General features: G+C 37.0%; 1 protein-coding gene across 1 annotated transcript; it reads right to left on the bottom strand.

Annotated features, from left to right (window-relative positions):
* Positions 1 to 1,516: 1,516 nt before the first annotated feature.
* Positions 1,517 to 17,261, bottom strand: LOC131164422 (uncharacterized). Its single transcript, XM_058121597.1, has 5 exons — positions 16,942 to 17,261; positions 16,425 to 16,591; positions 15,364 to 15,554; positions 15,052 to 15,249; positions 1,517 to 1,687 (listed from the first exon to the last, which is right to left on the bottom strand). Exons 1-5 carry the CDS (start codon positions 17,259 to 17,261, stop codon positions 1,517 to 1,519), a joined length of 1,047 nt encoding a protein of 348 aa, XP_057977580.1.
* Positions 17,262 to 17,602: the final 341 nt, after the last annotated feature.

The raw sequence follows: 17,602 nt of genomic DNA, 5'->3' as shown, positions 1-17,602 counted from the left end.
ACATATTATTTATCATTTGAAAATCATTAACTTAATCTCTGAAATCATTTATTGATCTTAATCAAACACATGCAAGACATTTTTCCCACGAGATTACCTAAGGATAGGGGTGATTATCCGCCCATACAAGTAGCACCCCTTTGCTCTGATACCTAGGCAACCCAAAGGTCACAACTAAAGCATACCAAGGCACTCACCTTACTCAATAAGCCCTCAAGTGATAAATTGATCTCGCACTCACACAGTTCATACAAAAGTTTACTAGCGAAGGCTCCTAAGAATAGGGAAATCTACCTGCCTATACAAGTAGTTCCCTCTACCCTAACACGTTATGCAGCCTACTACTACACCTGACACAACTAGGGTACTCGCCTTTCTCAACAAGCCCTTGAGTGAAGAGTTTGCCTCGCCCAAACGTAACATGTTCTACTAGCATAAATACTGCTAATACCATAATACATTATTTTGTTTGCCATTATTTTGCATCTCTCAACTGTTCATCAAAATATCTTCTCCAAAATATCTTTTTATTTATTATTTATTTATTTATTTATTATTATTATCATTATCATTATCATTATTATTATTATTATTATTATTATTATTATTATTATTATTTATTTTTAGTCGGATTACTACACCGCCACCCCTGGGTGCCTGGATATTCCCTCCAAATGGTCTGGGAACAAGAGCAGTACTATACTGCGCACGACAGTCTCATGCTACATGACCCGATCCACCACATTGGTAGCAGACATTTCTCCCTGCTTGGCATTCTCCTTGGTGTCTTTTTCCACATGTAGGACAAACTGGATATGTCTGCTCGCCCTTAATCTCTCGTCTCTTAGTCTTCTGCCTCGGAACTCTGCTCTATCTATCTTCCCTCCAAGGGCCTCGACTGGACCCTGCCCGAAAACCCGGAGGCATGGACTTCTTTTTCTGACTCAATGTCCTCACATCCATTTGACTACTCTCCTCTGCCATTGTAGCCCTGTCCACTAATTCTGAGAAATCTAGCACCTTTAGAACTGCCACCTGTTTATGGATGTCATGCCTCAAACTCCTCTCAAACATTCTCGCCTTTTTAATCTCATTTGGAATGATGTAGGGAAAGCGTGACAGCTCAATAAACTTTGTTGCATATTGCTGAACCGTCAGTTGCCCCTGTGTCAGATTCAAGAATTCTACTATCTTAACTTCTCTAACTGTGGGAGTATAATAATGATTAAAGAACATCTCCTTGAATCGGTTCCACATCACGGCTAATGGGAAGTGTCTATGTTCCTCAAGCAATTTCACAGCTGTCCACCATCTCTCAGCCGCACCTGTCAACTTATATGTAGCATATAGGACCCTCTGTTCATCGGTGCAGTACAGTACCAACAATGTTTTCTTAATCTCTTACAACTAGTTTTCAGCAACTGTAGGATCAACTCCTCCTGAAAAAGCCGAAGGATTCATTTTAGCAAACTTCTCTACAGTGTAGCCCTAGTCTGCTGATGGTCCTCCCAGCTCCTTAGAACTTCGTGCGATCAGCCATAATTTGCTGAGCTACACTACGCAAAACTGCGTCTGAATCACCGCCGCCTGCACTAGAGGGGCCTGCACCATCATCACCATTGGCGTAAGCGCTGCTATCCCTAGGGTTCATCTTGAAAAGAAGATAAACATAGTTTGAGGACCCTGTCTACAGAACATAACTAACATATTTATCTAACTGGAATCTCATATCATCAATTAAACTAACGTCCTTATTCTCAATTTAAGATTTAGTCCAGCAATTGAGAAACACAACTCGACAATAGTTTACTATGGCTTTCCTAAAATCCTCACCCAAGGAAAGACACAGAAACCACTATGGAAATCCTACTTCCCGATTATGGAACAAAACCCTAAATACTCATCTTAACTTCCTAGCATTGACTTACTAAATTCCTGATCTATTCCTATACTCTGGTATTGTTTCAGTTGTACACTAAAGTTTACAGAACCTAACAACCGAGGCTCTAATACCAAAATTGTAACGACCTCAAATTCTCTGCTATATATATATATATATTAATACATATTATTAATACTCTGATACCATAAAACATAGTCAAAGTCAACCCGGACCCATAGGTACCGAGAATTTACCTGTTTAACATACATGTCATCTAAGCAGTGGAAACCATAATATACTTAACTTATATACAATACCAGAGTTTCACTGTTTCTACATATACACATATATTCTAAAAATCCATCCTACCACTGACTCCTGGTACTTACCCTGCAATTGAGGTAATACCAACGAACTCCTCTCTCACGGAGCTCGCTCTACTCGTCTATTAGGATTTCCTGAAATATTTGTAATGCTGGGCTGACACACCTCTCAGTAAGGAAAATAGACTAATATCAGTTTGTGGTAACGTGAGTTTTATCATATTATAAACATATACTACAAAATAATATAACTGTAATATATCTTAAGTTGTAACTGATAACACATGAAAATTTGTACTTTTAAACATAATCTTACTATATCATAATGAATTTTCGTATCATTTAAATCATCTGTTAAATTTGCATATTACTGAAATCTTACCCTAGATGTATAACTACATATTATGAATTAACCCTGCATGACTCGATTGTGTGGCCCGTAGGCTGGACTTAACGCTGGCTGGCCTACTAGGTTAAGTCAAACATGACATAACTATGCACGATTACTCACCCAACCTAGTCTGCCCATCCTACTCTCCGTCAAACCTCTAACGGATCAGTACACAGTGGGTATCCTACTCACTGCCTACACTTCGTAGCTAATCGGCCTCTAACCCACACTTCCTGAATAGTGTGGTTGCACTATCAGCTATACACCAATCTGGTCTCCCCATCCTACTCTCTGTCAACCTCTAACGGGTTGGCACACAGTGGGTATCCTTCTCTTCGATCTGGCTAGCTAGCAATGGTACCGTGCTCTTAACATACGTAACCATCTAGGTTCAATTACTATATAACACATTTCACATAATATTTTACTGTTCATAAATAATATTTTCATATTTATAAAATAAAATATGGCTTTTACATATTTCTGAATAAAAGCTATCATTTCATAATTTCTGAATATATCATCATATTAAAACTGATCACGGCATCTGCACCGGCTGAACTATCACGGCATCTGCGTTGACTGTATTATCATGACATCTACACCAACTGAACTATCATGACATCTATGCCGACTGTATTATCATAATATACTAAAAAATATCCTAATTTTTGTATTGATTATCATCTTTCTAAAACTATTATCAAATCATGCTTGTTTTGTGAAAACATAAAATATTCTGACACGTTATAAATCTACGGTCAAAATTATCTATACTCATGCCACACAAGTGAGTATTACTGTATAGTATTATCTAGCCTATAAAAAACATAATTTTCTGATAAAATAATATTAAATCTGAAATCAAGGTTTTCTCAGTTCAACATCATTATTCCCAAAAACTACATTAATTCATAAATAAATTTATGAAAATGCCTAACTTAATCTATTCCCTTACCCGTTTCTTATTGAGCCTCCTGAAACTCTAAATCTACGCCCCATGGCGTTTGATGCTCAAAATCCTGAAATTTCATTTTTCCTAAATTAATCAACTCAATCTCCATAATATTATCATTTAATATTCCCTAGGCCCCAAATAATCCAAATTTACAATTAAAACTAATATTTAACACCCTCACCTAAATTTTGGAGTGGTGTCCCGGAACCTCAAACTGAAAATCTGCTCTGGTGAGATTGTAGAGAACCTTCCTACGAACCTCGTGGTGGTTCCTGATCGTCAAAACAGGGCTTAACAGAGCAAGAATCGAAGGAAGAAAGGAGTAGGGTTGTAGGGTTTGAAAGAGAGAGTGAGAGAGATTTTAATTTTTTTCAATTGAAGCTCGTGGGAATTTTTCTTTATAACCCTCACTACCGAGAAAACCGTCGATGGTTTCGTGCTCCTCTCAAAAAACCATCGACAGTTTGAGTTTTACCTACCCCTTTTTAACTATTTTACCTATAACCAGCCCGCAGTAAAAAGAAAACCGTCGACGGTTTTCTGCGCCCCTCTCCAAACTGTTGACGGTTTGGGTTTCCCAAACCGAATTTCCTTCTTTTCCTTATTTATTTTAATTATTATATTTTCCTAACCTCTACATATACTCTCAAGAGGGGGGTAAATTGGGATTTTAAAATATTTCTTTACAAACTCTTTTTATAAGTTCCTTTAGTTAATTTTGAACTCCAGTTATCTTTCTTTTCAACTGTCACACACAAACACAATGATCAAGAATCCTTTGAACTTTAATCAACTCAATCATACAAGTACAATAGGTTTGCAACGACCAACACTCAATTCAATCAATAAGGTAAGCTTGTTTTCACAATAAAATAGAAATTTCAGCAAGCTTCCAAAATTCAGATTTTAATATCAAACAAGTTACTTGAGTTTAAGTATGTCTTTGATATTTATCAACATACTTCCTTTAATCAAGATTTTCGTAGTTAACGTACTTTCTTTAATCAAGCTTTCTGCAATTCCCAATATTTATTTAATTTCCAACAATTAAGTAAGCATCCACGCAATTTATATATGCAGAAAATTAAAGAGAGTAGGGTAAGGAGAGTGACACCGTATTTTTACAAAGTTCAGTCCAAAACCTACGTCTTTACCCCAAGCAAATCTGTAGTGATCCAAAAATAAAATTAAAAAAATTAATTAAAATTTTTTAAAAAATTATTATTAAAAAATTAAAATTAAAATTAAAATTTAAAAATTAATTAATTAATTAATTAATTATTATTAATTAAATAATATAATATAATTATAATATAATGTTATAATAATATATGTTATATGGATAAAGGTGAAGCAAATCAATCCTGAGATTTCAATCTCAGGATTGACACAGAGAGCCACCGCCCCACCTCAGCGCAGTTTCATTTCTCCGTTCACTCCTCATCTCCTCTCTCCCACTCTCCTCCATCTCATCTCCATTATTCGGCCGATCAAAAATCCAAAAATATCGTTGGGCTCTGCTCGTCGCCACCAACATTTCTATTGAAGCGGATCTGTCGTGAGAGCGGCGTAGGCATATCTCCTGGGGTAAGGTCAAATTTCAAACTTATCTCAATTTCTCTTAAACTATAAGCCCCATTAACGAATGAAAATTGTCAGGAGACTCGTGGGGAGATTCTCTACAATCTAGTCGGAGCGAGTTTTCGAATCGGAGCTCTGGGGTTCCAATCCTAAATTGGGGGTAAATTTGATAATTTAGGCTTTTATTAGACTATTTAGAGTATTCAAAACTTAGGAAAATTTTAAGGAAAGTTACTATAGGAATTATGACGAATAATATGGTGAAATTTGAATTTCAGGGTTTAGGGGTTTTTTAACACCTGAGGTGTAGGCCAGAGTGTTATCGGGCTTTTTCAAGAATCAGGTAAAAGGATTAAGTTAAATCAGTAATTTTATGAAATTTGAATCAATTTAATTGTTATGTTTATACAAATATATATATATATATATATTTATTTATTTATTTATTCATTTGGGAATTTAAAGACTATTTTGAAAACCAACCGTTCGAAATGGATTTTACAAACTTAGGATATATGGTATGGTAATTTTAAATAAAATGAATGGTGAAAAGTTTGTTTATTTATATGGATATGTTAAAATGTGGAAAATTGTGTGGCAGATGACTTAATTTGTATGGATTATTGTATATCTGGATTTGAGATTTTGAAATACTGAATTGTTTGTAAAATACTGGAAATGCTTGTGAAAATACTGGAACTGTTTTTGAAATGTAGGAATTTGAACTAACGGCCAATGGCCGAGTGTTATTTGATTGGCCAAGGGCTAGAATTATTATTTGATGGTCGAGGACCGAGTTTTAATTGGTGGCTATAAGCCGAATTGTGTTTTGTGGCCGGAGGGCCAGGTGTTTGGAATAACAAGAAATATATATGAATTAATGTTTTAAATGGTGATTTTTATTATCTAAATTGCATGATATGCTTTAAGAACCCTAGGGACCTGTGTAATGTGAGCACCATGTGCACCCACACTGTCTGAATAGAAGTGTCGGGGGTCTAGCCGACTGCCTGCGTGAGATTGAAGTAAGGGCGTCGGACCTGCAGCTTTGCTGTGGATGCCTGCAGATGTGTTTGCAGAGGATGTTATTTGGGCTGATCACCCGGGCTTAGTCTAGCCTTCGGGCCGCACAACCCGTGCCATGGGGATGTAAATTGCGTGTTTGTCACAGGGAGTGTCTTATATGCATATCTGTTAATTTATGTGAATACGGTTATTTAATAAAATAATTTCGAGGGCTTACTGAGAAAGGTGAGTGCCCTGGTAGCAGTAATGGTACTAGAGCAGAGGGAAGCTACTTGTATGGGCAGGTAATCTTCCCTATCCTCGGCTAATTGTGTGTGTGAGTGTAAAATAAGAATGTTTTCATAAATGTGTTTATCTATTTAGTGAACTGGTTATTTTCTGTACACTAAATGCATGCTGGCCACACACTAACATTAACTTAGTCTTTCCCTTACTAAGTTGTGCCTCACCCCTACTTTACAAATTGTCTTGTCAGGGAATCCTAGAGATCGAGTCTAGCAGGCTAGAGGAGTCAGACTAGTGATGTAAATTTTATGTAGGTAGTGTGTAGATAGATATTTTATTTTTGTTTAGTTTTATGGGATGTAATTATGTGAAAATGGGTATATTTATGTATAAAGATAGTTAGAACTATGGTAATGTAATTTGAGGATTTTATATTTTATTTTCGCTGCATGTGTATGTTTTATATTTTATGAATAAGGTATCAGGTACACTGACGTCACTAATGTAGCACTCCGGGCCCACGTGGCAGGTCGGGGTCGTTACAAAATCGCTATGAGGATTTCCCTTTTCAACTTTTTTATTAGGCCAAAGTTACGACCTCTCTAACAAGAATCCCCTCTCGTTAGTCCAACGACCTAATCCTATGAACCGTTAGCAAATCTCTCTAGAAAGAATCCCCTCTCGCTAGTCCAACGATTCAATAACCTGAATCGTAAAAATCAACAAGAAAAGATTTGGTGTACAATGACACTCTCAAAAGAGTTGATTAATACAATAGAATGCACAACAAATATACCTCAATTAAATATCAATATAGAAAGAATTGAAGCTCAGAAATTTATCACTGGATTCTTTCTTAGATTTTAATTTCTTAGTAATTGAGCAATGAACCGTGTGATTTGATCAGTAAGAACTTCAGCAAAAACTTTAGCAAAGTGTTTGCAATAAGGCTTTTGAAAAGTATGAACAATAGCGCTTGATTGCTGATTGTAATTGTTGGTGTATAAATTCTTTAGGTTTCCTATGTGTTTATAGATGGAAAAAACTTTTATTTCGTGTCCCCCAAGTTACTTTGAGTGTTTCCCAAGTTGTTAAAAAATTTGGGGTCCAAGTAATCAACTTTGGAAACTTTTCTTCGATGTCTAAATTTGACCGTTACGAAGTTTAGTTGACTGTACTATCAGGGTCAGTCGCCTGATCTTTTAAAATCCAGCGAAATTTCAAAGTCTGAATGGGGTCAATCGCCTGGACTCATGGGGTCAGTCGACTGGGCCTATTATGTGTTCCCAATTTATTTCAGCATAAAAAGTACAGTCACCTGACCAAAATAGGTTAGTCACCTGATCGTGCAACAACATATGTTTTTACAATTTTGTTTCCAAATACTTTTGTTAACTTTTATATTTTCCATATTGCATTGAAAATTTTGAAAATATTTTTGGGGGTTTTCAAAATTTGGTCTCTAAGTCAATAATTAAACCTAAGAGCTTCAATGCATCCATATCGACATTAAATGAAGTACTTACATAAGACTTCTTATTCTAAGCACTAAATCTTAATGTTTGTCTTTCTTTGAGTCCATCTTTTCTCCAAGCTTCAATATACTTTAAGCTTTATCCTTCAAGCTTTAATATACTTTAAGCTTCATCAGATTTTTCTATCTTTGAGTCCAAGCTTTAAATTTACTTTAAGCTTTCATTTGGCCATCTGTCTTTGGAGTATAAACTTTCAACAAAGCTTGTGAGCACTTGATCTTGAATTCATACATTTGATTCTTGAAACACCATCACTTAACCAAAACACGTTAAGTTCCCTTGATTTGTTATCATCAAAATAAGATTCTTAAGTCTTGTTTTGAGCGAATGCTCTTATGTCTCTTGTGCCCTCACTATTGATACTGAGGCATTCCCTAATTTTCGGCTTAAAGCATCAGCTACAAAATTAGCTTTCCCTAGATGGTAACCGATGGTGCAATCGTAATCTTTAATCAATTCCAGCCACCTCCTCTGTCATGCCTGTAAAGACCCAAAAATTTAAAAGGATTAAAATAATTTAGAATAAATAAATAAATAAAATAACAGATAAATAAATAAAAGAATGGCGTGGGAAAAGAAAAAAAAAATTAAATGAAAATTAAAAAAATTAAATTAAATTAAGATAAATTAAATAATTAAATAATTAGTTATTAAATTAAACATTTTTATATTGGATTTAAAAATTAAAAAAAAACTAATTGAAATAAGGGAAATATATATATACTTATATAGTAGGTTAATATAATATATAAATATATTTGTATATATGTATATATGTATATATATATATATATATAAAAAGTAACTGACAGAAGAGATAAGAAGAGAATAAAGAAGAAAGAAGAAGAAGAAGAAAGAAGTAGAAGAATCAACGGCCGCCCCCCCCCCCTTGAATGTTTTTATTTTTCCTACATCCACCTCCGTCTCTGTCTCTTTCCTTCTCTCAATTATTCGGCGAGTTTGCGACGAATCGGGAAATGGAAGGTGCCGTTGGAATTCTGGTTCCGCTGACGACATTTCTACTAGAGCAGATTTGTCGTGGGAATGACCCATTTTCTCAATTTTGCTGTTAATATGTGGTTAAATCGACCAATGGACACCACCACAGGGTCCTAGTCGTTGTCATCATCATTTTGGCATAGATAATTTTCCAATTGGGATTTTCTAAGCCCTACTCCAAAGCGAGAGTGGGATTTAGGAAATTTGGCAATTTGGCTAAATTTAAGGGTATAATTATTTATTTAAAAATTATGGCCATAGGAAGTATTAAATTAATATTTTATTCAGGAATAATTTATTGAAATTAGGAATTTAATTTCAGGGTCTGGGTGAGCGTCGCAGGTATTTTTCGGAGTCCTTGTTGGCGTAATTCAAGAAACTAGGTAAGAGAAAAAATATATATTAAATTAGAATTTTTATGAATTAAACGAAAAATAAATTGTGTTATATGTACGTGTAATTTTTTTCGATATGGGTAAAATGCCAACTGTTTAAATTATATTTTTTTCGAGTTTAGGATTATTTATTAGATATGTATATGCGAAATTGAACTGATGAAAGTGGTAAATATTTTCAGAATATTTATGTAAGACATGAAAGGTATTTTTAGTATATAAATATTAAATGTTAGTTGGCTTATTTTACGGGCAATGTATGAATTTTGCTGTTAAATTGTGTGGCATGAGAATCTGTGCAAATATATGTTAAATGTATGAGATACAGGCTAAGTAAGTAAAACAATAAGAATAAAATATGACATGGACAATGTTGCCTATGTATGTTAAATGCAACCATGTAAATGTAAGATAGCTGAAAGACAGCCATGTTAGTAGATCTAGCATACTTCTGTGTAGACTAACTGATGACAATTAAAAGGAGTTATGTTAGCAAATCTAGCACGTTTCTACGTAGAATAACTGATGATGGCTAAAGACCAACTGTAGTACGAAGTAATGAAATGAAATGTTATGAAATGAAATGATGATGAAAAGGCAATGAAATGAAATGACAAAGGTAAATGATGTAAATGGGAAAGAGTCGCTTAAAGTGAAACGAAATACAAAGTTAAGTTATGAACAGGAATGAATGTGCATGAATGTATAATGATAGAAAAGAATGATGTATTATGATAATAGAAGTATATGTGTACGTAGAACATGTTACGATTGGGCGAGGCATACTTTTTGCCTGACGGCTTGCTGAATAAGGCGAGTGCACTAGTAGCTATAGATGTGGCAGTAGCCGCATAACGTACTAGAGCAGAGGGAACCTACTTGTATGGGCGGGTAGATTTCTCTATCCTTAGGGCCTTTGCCAATAAGCTATTGTTGAACGATGTGAGTACGAGATTAATTTATCACTTGAGGGCTTACTGAGTAAGGTGAGCGTCCTGGTATGCTTTAACTGCAACCTTTGGATTGCCTAAATATCAGAGCAGAGGGGTGCTACTTGTATGGGCAGGTAATCACCCCTATCTTCGGGTAATCTCGTGGGTTAAACATTTGCATGTATTTGATTAGGATCAGGGAATGATTTCAGAAATTATGTTAAGGATTTTCAAATATTAAATATTATGTTATCTATAAACTCATGTTGGTCACACACTATTTTAATATATGGTTTCTTCCCTTACTGAGATGTGTCTCACCCGAATATGATTATTTCTTTTTCAGGATATCCTCGAGGTCGAGCTTAGGGAGCTCGAGGATATTTAGCATTTTTAGGGACTTAAAGAGAAAGGGTATATTTTCAAAACACTTTGGGGAAATGTAAATATTTATGTTTTAAGTTTTTATGTTTTAAGCCTGTTGAGAACAAAATGGTTGTGAAAATACTGAAATGCTTTTGGAGATGTATGTATGTATGTATGGGAATGCAGGTGTTGGATGGATACTTTGGATTATAGATAGAAATTAGTAAACTCTGGTATTGTGTTATATGAAGATTTTGTTTATGTTTTCCGCTGCATATGTTATGTTAATTATGGATTATCAAGGATTTTATCCGGTATAACACGCCGGACCTGGGTTTAAGGGTTCGGGGCGTTACAATGCCTCGAACCCGCAGATGGGTCTTAGGTGTGAATATAGTAACCTAACCCGTCTCTATATCAATTAAACATACATGATACAATACCGAATAAGGGTCCGACCCCATGGGGCACACGTAAACCTTATACACATTCACATACATATTCATACTCATCAAATACACAGCGGAAAATGTTCTTTCTATACATACATCATACCATACCAGAGTCTATACAAAACTAGAAATATACATCCTAAAATACAATACATACTCCGGGTGTCTACAAAACCCAACACCAACAATTCGGTTACAAAACTCGTACCTACTCAGGTACTAAATGCAGCTAACTGACACCCCTATTTCCAGACGCTAAGATGCTAGTTTTGGCTACCCAAAGGACCTGAAAAATATTTGTATATTCTGGGTGAGACACCTCTCAGTAAGGAAGAAAGTAGGTTATATCAGTGTGTGGCATACAAGTGTTATTTTGGCGCAAAACATAACACAATACAATACGATACAGTTCAATACAGTTCTAGTATTTTTCAAAATCCAATTCCAGTATATATGATACCCAAACATACGGTCAATGTCGTCACACGAAGCACACAATTACCCTGCGATAATTGAAGCCTCACACTGATAACGTTGCCAATACGAGCACCCGATAACCTGCGATAACCGAAGCCTCACAGCGATATCACCCCATGGTTATGATATTGAGCACGGTATCGTTGCTAGTGGTGTAGTGCAACCACACAAACTCTTGGAGCGTGTGGCGTGACAGTCGACTGTGCCATTTTGTGGGGTTGTTGGTCCCTCTGAGTCCGGATCAGGGTTATAGGCCGGCCAGTCGTACTATAGACGTGATATGATATTTTGATCTAACCGAGTTGGCCAACCACGGTTAGATTTAGCCTTTGGCCTGTACAACCTTGACCATGGGGGGAAGCATGACCTGGATAGAAAGATCTTCAAGGTGGCCATAAGTTACAGACGCGACGTTGGTATTTGATACCAAGGATACTCATGAGTAGGAAAGTAAAATGGAAATGGAAAGTGAAAGAATGATAAAATTGGCTAAAATGAGAAATGAAAAAAAGAATGGAAATTGAGAAATAAAGAATGTTAAATATGAGAAATGAACCGTGTGAGTTAATGACATAAATAATTGAGGCGAAGTGAAACTCTCTGCCTGAGGGTTTATTGAGTAAGGTGAGTGCAATGATAGGTATCAGATGTGGTCATACCTGGCTACATAACGTGCTAGAGCAGAGGGAAGCTACCTGTATGGGTGGGTAATCTTCCCTATTCTTAGGAACTTTGCAAGTAAAAATGTGTTGCAATGATTTTAAACCTTATAAAAGCTTGTGTTGTATATCTATATGACTATGAGAATATATTTGCCAGTGTATTTTCTCTAATGAAATGTTATTTTGAAAAGTAAAGTATGTTATAACTGAACTCATATTGTAGTGACCCAAAGAATAATGGTATTTAAATAATAAAGAGTGAGAGAAATGGAAACAGGAACAGAAGGAGGCAGCCGACTACGTCGACGAACGCGACGACGTTGCATTTTGAAGGTGAGAGTCCCAAGAAATTTTCCAAGTCTCATCGATGAGGTTGTAGGTTCTTCGACAAACTTTCTACAGGACTCGTCGATGAGGTGGCATGACTCGTCGACGAATCCCGCAATATAAATAGTGTTTAACTCGGTTTTCTCACAGAAAAATCCACCGAATTCGCTCACTCTCTCTCTCTCCCACGGCCCCACCTCCATCTCTCTTCGATTTCGGCCCCGTAATTCACCGAATCGACGATCTAAGGCTATCACGATGCTCCTGGGGAAGTTCTCTCTAACTCTGCTTTAGCGGATCGTTGGTGGGACGAAGTTGGATTTCATCCCAAATTCAGGCTAAGGTCTTTTAAATAAAATTTTGTTTAGTAGCAGTTGTAGGAAACGTAGAAGTAAAAATAATGATGTTTTGTTCTGGAATTTATGATTTTTAGGGTGTTGAGTGGAGAACCCTGCAGGTGTAGGACTCGCTACAATGGGGGGATTTTAGCAGAAATCGGGTAAGAGAAATATGTTATGCTAGACAAATTTAGTATGATTTTCAGTATAGGATATATATATATTTATACCAAATTGTTATTCACAGTAGAAATTTATATAGTTTATCCATTATGTATAATATGTTTTAAATTATTGTGTGGCTTGAGAATATAGATATAGTACAGAGACATGCTTTACAGTATTTTTCAGAGATATGTTTTACAGAGTATACAGACAGTGAATATATTTTATAGTAATTATAGAATACCATGATTATATAGTTGATACAAATATAGTTTATAGTACCATGACATACAGTTTTACAGTTTATTTCAGAAAATACAGTTAATACAGGTACAATTTATCACAACGTCATGGTTTATACAGTTATTACAAAATCATGGTAAAACAGATAGTTATATACAGAAATATATTATATAGTATCAGACCCTGTCGGACCATTACAATTTACAGAGCATGATACCGTTGCTACATACAGCATATAGAGTGCAACCACCTATTCAGATAATACGTGATATAACAGTCGATTGTATAGAGCCCACGAGTGGACAGACTCCCCATCAGATATGGGTTGAGGAGGGCTGATCAGACTAATGGAGTATAGTGGTTTATTCTGGTCGACCAGTCAGGGTAGATCCCGCCTATAGGCCGCATAACCCTGTTATAAGGGGTTAAATCATGACACACAATTATCCACTGGGAAGTTTTCAGTTATTATTATGTTTATATAGATTTATAGAGACAATATATGTATTAGAAGTATTTGAAGTAGAAACCTTAGTACAGATATGTTAAGCAACAGGGAAAAGGTGATGGTTTATATTACTGGTATTGCATTTACAAGTTCAGTGATACATGATTATATAGTAATAGATTTTCATAGTATTGTAACTCATTTGCCACACACTAGCAATAACATATTTCATCGTACTGAACGTTGGCTCATCCTATTACTTTAACATTTTTCAGGTGATCCAGGTAGGCGAGCAAACCAGGCTTGCAGATAGAGAGATTTCTTGATAGCCCTGGTTTTAGGGTGAGTTTTGTATTTTTGGGATTGGTGTTACTAGAGAGAGTTGTTTTATATGACTATGGTCTGAATGTATTGAACTCTGGTATTGTATAGTATGTATGGATGTATGGTTTATGTTTTCGCTGTGTAGGTATAAATATTGTATACAGGCTTGAGTTTCATAGCAGTGGGTATCAGAACAGTTAATATATATATATATATATATATATATATATATATATGATATGAAGGAAAAAGCCACACGCTGTAAATAATTTATTCCTTTTTATTGAGATGTGTCACACTTAAATTATCTAAATTTTTTAGGGAACAAGGACATATCGGGTGATAAAGCTCCGTGATCATAGGGAGCTGAAACCCTGACACACACAGAGTGAGTTTTTGGTGGACTAGGGAGGTGTGATTCCCTAGGGTTGTATTGTTTTTGGGTATGAGATAGTATGGTGTATATGTGTATTTTGATACTCTCAGTATTGTATTTCAGATGATATAAATATATTGTTTTCCGTTGTTAGGTTAAATAAATAAAATAACTTTTTACCTAGTACTCAGTGCGAGTCGAGTAGTATGAATGATAGTAGGATTATTGACGTGGCCGATTTATGGATGTTGTTCATGACGTATGAATATTTATTTATTATTGAAAAAAATTTGTACGAAAATCGGGGCATCACACTTGTGGTCCATGAAGATCTCACACTGTACACCGTACAAGTAGTGTCTCTAGATGTTCGACGCATATACTACTGCCGGCAACTCTAAATCATGCATGGGGTAATTCTTCTTGTACTCCTTGAGTTGTTGAGAAGAATAAGCAATTATCTTACCCTGTTGCATCAGCACACATCCCAACCCCTTCAGCGATGCATCGCTGTAAATCACAAAACCACCGTCCCTATATGGGATGGTTAAAACCGGAGCACTAACCAATCGATGTTTCAACTCCTAGAAACTCTGCTCGCACTCATTGATCCTATAAAATCTCACACTCTTCCTCATCAACCGTGTCAGAGGGCCCAATAACTTCGAGAATTCTTCCACAAACCGCTGGTAATACCCAACCAGTCTTAGGAAACTCTGAACATCCTGTACACTCTTCGGTCTTACCCAGTCAATCACTGCTTCTATCTTACCAAGATCAACTAAGATACCCCCCTTCGACACTACATAGCTTAGAAATGCGACCTGATTCAGTTAGAATTCGCGTTTCTTTAGCTTAGCATACAACCTCTTCTCCCGTAGTACCTGAAGTACCAACCTCAGATGGTTTTCATGCTCTTTTGAACTCCTAGAGCATACCAGAATATCATCCATGAATACCACTACAAACTGATCTAGATATTCATAGAAAATCCTGATCATTATGTCCATAAATACCGTCTGAGCGTTAGTCAACCCGAAAGGCATGACCAGAAACTCGTAATGACCGTATTTGGTTCGAAAAGCATTTTTCGCAACATCCTTAGTCCTAACTCTCACCTGATGATACCCTGATCATAGATCGATCTTCAAAAAGACCTACGTTCCCTGCAGCTGGTCAAACAGATCATTTATATAAGGCAACGGGTATCGGTTCTTCATTGTTACCTTGTTAATCTCACGGTAATCAATGCACATTCGCATTGACCCGTCCTTCTTCCTCACGAACAATACTAGAGCTCTCTAGGGCGAAACACTAGGTCTAATAAAGCCCTTGTCCAGTAGTTCTTACAACTGCTTCTTCAACTCTCTAAGTTCATTTGGAGCCATTTGGTATGGAGCTTTAGAGATTGGTGTCTTACCTAGTAGGAACTCGATAACGAACTCTACCTCTCGATCAAGAGGTAAACTTGGTAAGTCTTCTGGGAATACATTCGGAAATTCATTAATCACTCGGATATCTTCAAGTTTTGGATCATGCCGAGGTGGTTCCTTCACACAAGCTAGGTACCCCTGATATTTGTACAAAAGTAATCTCCTCGCCTGCATAGTTAACAGAATTTGTGGCGTCGAACGTACACACTATTCTACAAACTCATACTCCTGCTCCCCAAGTGGTCTAAACACTACTACCTTCCTACGAAAATCAATCACCGCATTACTAAAGAATAGCCAATCCATCCCTAGTATGATGTAAAATCCACACATGGCGTACACCACTAGGTTCCCCGGCAGTAGCCTTCCCTGGACAACTACTGGGCAGTTTCCTAACATCTTACTACAAATCATTACACTCTCAGTCAGTGTAGCCACAGACAACCATTCATCCATCACTTGGGTTTCAACCTCATACAGTTTCACAAAACTAGCAGATATAAACGAATGGGTTGCTCCTGAATCAAATAAAACAATAGCTCTATTCGAAAGCAATAACATGGTACCTATCACCACGTTCCTAGCGTGTTCTGTATCTGCTGGAGTAAGGGAGTACACCCTCGCTGAAGCTATGTTTGCTTGATAATTCCCCCGAGGCAGCTGATTACTTCCACGGTCTGGCTCTATGCAGGCATATCGCTCCTCTGTGCCTAACAACTCCATGACATGTGGCCTGATTTGCCACAGTTGTAGTAGTTACCCCAGAACGGCTGGCATTCACCATCGTGCCATTTACGACACTTGGCGCATAGTGCAGAGGATGGATCCCCTTGAGAACTCTGTCGCTCGGTATTCTAGTGATAACCTGAACTAAAGTTCTTCTTCTTCTCCCACTGTCCCTGTCGAGGACCAGTTTGAGAACTAGAAGATACTGGCCTCTTCCTCTGTTCCTGTTCCTGTACCACCTCATCTCCCTGGAGGTCCACCTCAACTATGGTGACTTTATCCACTAGCACAGAAAACTATCGGATCTGCAGCATCCCCACAAGCCTGTGAATGTCCTTCCTCAAACCCTTCTCAAACCTCTGAGCCTTCTTATACTTATTTGAGACCAAGTACGGCATGAAACGAGATAGCTCAATATATTTGACAGCATATCTCTGCACCATCAGGGTTCCCTGCATCAGGCTCGAGAACTCATCGGCCTTCGCGTCACACGTGGAAACCAGGAAGTATCTCTTGAAAAATACCTCCTTGAAGCGGCTCCACGTCATACCATATGGGTTAGCTCTTCGCTTCTCAAGCAGGCTCACCACTGTCCACCATCTTTTGGCTTCCCATGCCAGTTCGAAGGTAGAATAGAGAACCTTCTGCTGGTCAGTACAGTGGAGAACTTCAAACATCTTCTCGGTCTTCTACACCCAGTTCTCTGCTACTATCGGATCGGGTCCTCCTGTAAACGTAGGAGGGTGCATGCGGGTGAACCTCTCTATGGTACAACCTGTAGCAATAGGAGAATGCTCACGTCTCCTAACAGTCCACCCGATCTCTCGTATAACTTGCCTTGTCAAACCCTAAGGCACAAAAGGAGATTCATCACTTGTAGTCCCCTCGAAACCACTATCGAAGTTGTTATCTTTGGGCTCCATTCCGAAAGTAAGATAGGAATCAGTTAGAATTCCTATATCGTACACAATTAACACAATCATTGAAAACTAATCATGTCAACTACTACTACTCTCAC

This window comes from Malania oleifera, chromosome 9, assembly GCF_029873635.1.
Source record: "Malania oleifera isolate guangnan ecotype guangnan chromosome 9, ASM2987363v1, whole genome shotgun sequence".
Taxonomy (NCBI): Eukaryota; Viridiplantae; Streptophyta; class Magnoliopsida; order Santalales; family Ximeniaceae; genus Malania; species Malania oleifera.
This window is presented reverse-complemented; position numbering and strand designations above follow the sequence as displayed.

Bases quoted from the DNA above. Each gene is read 5' to 3' on its own strand.
- LOC131164422 (XM_058121597.1), bottom strand. From the start codon at position 17,261: ATGTTTGAAGTTCTCCACTGTACTGACCAGCAGAAGGTTCTCTATTCT. The intron at 16,592-16,941 runs GTTTGAGAAGGG...GTGGCAAATCAG, and splicing joins AAGTATAAGAAGGCTCAGAG to GCCACATGTCATGGAGTTGT. The intron at 15,250-15,363 runs GTATGCTCTAGG...TAACTGAATCAG, and splicing joins TATTCATGGATGATATTCTG to GTCGCATTTCTAAGCTATGT.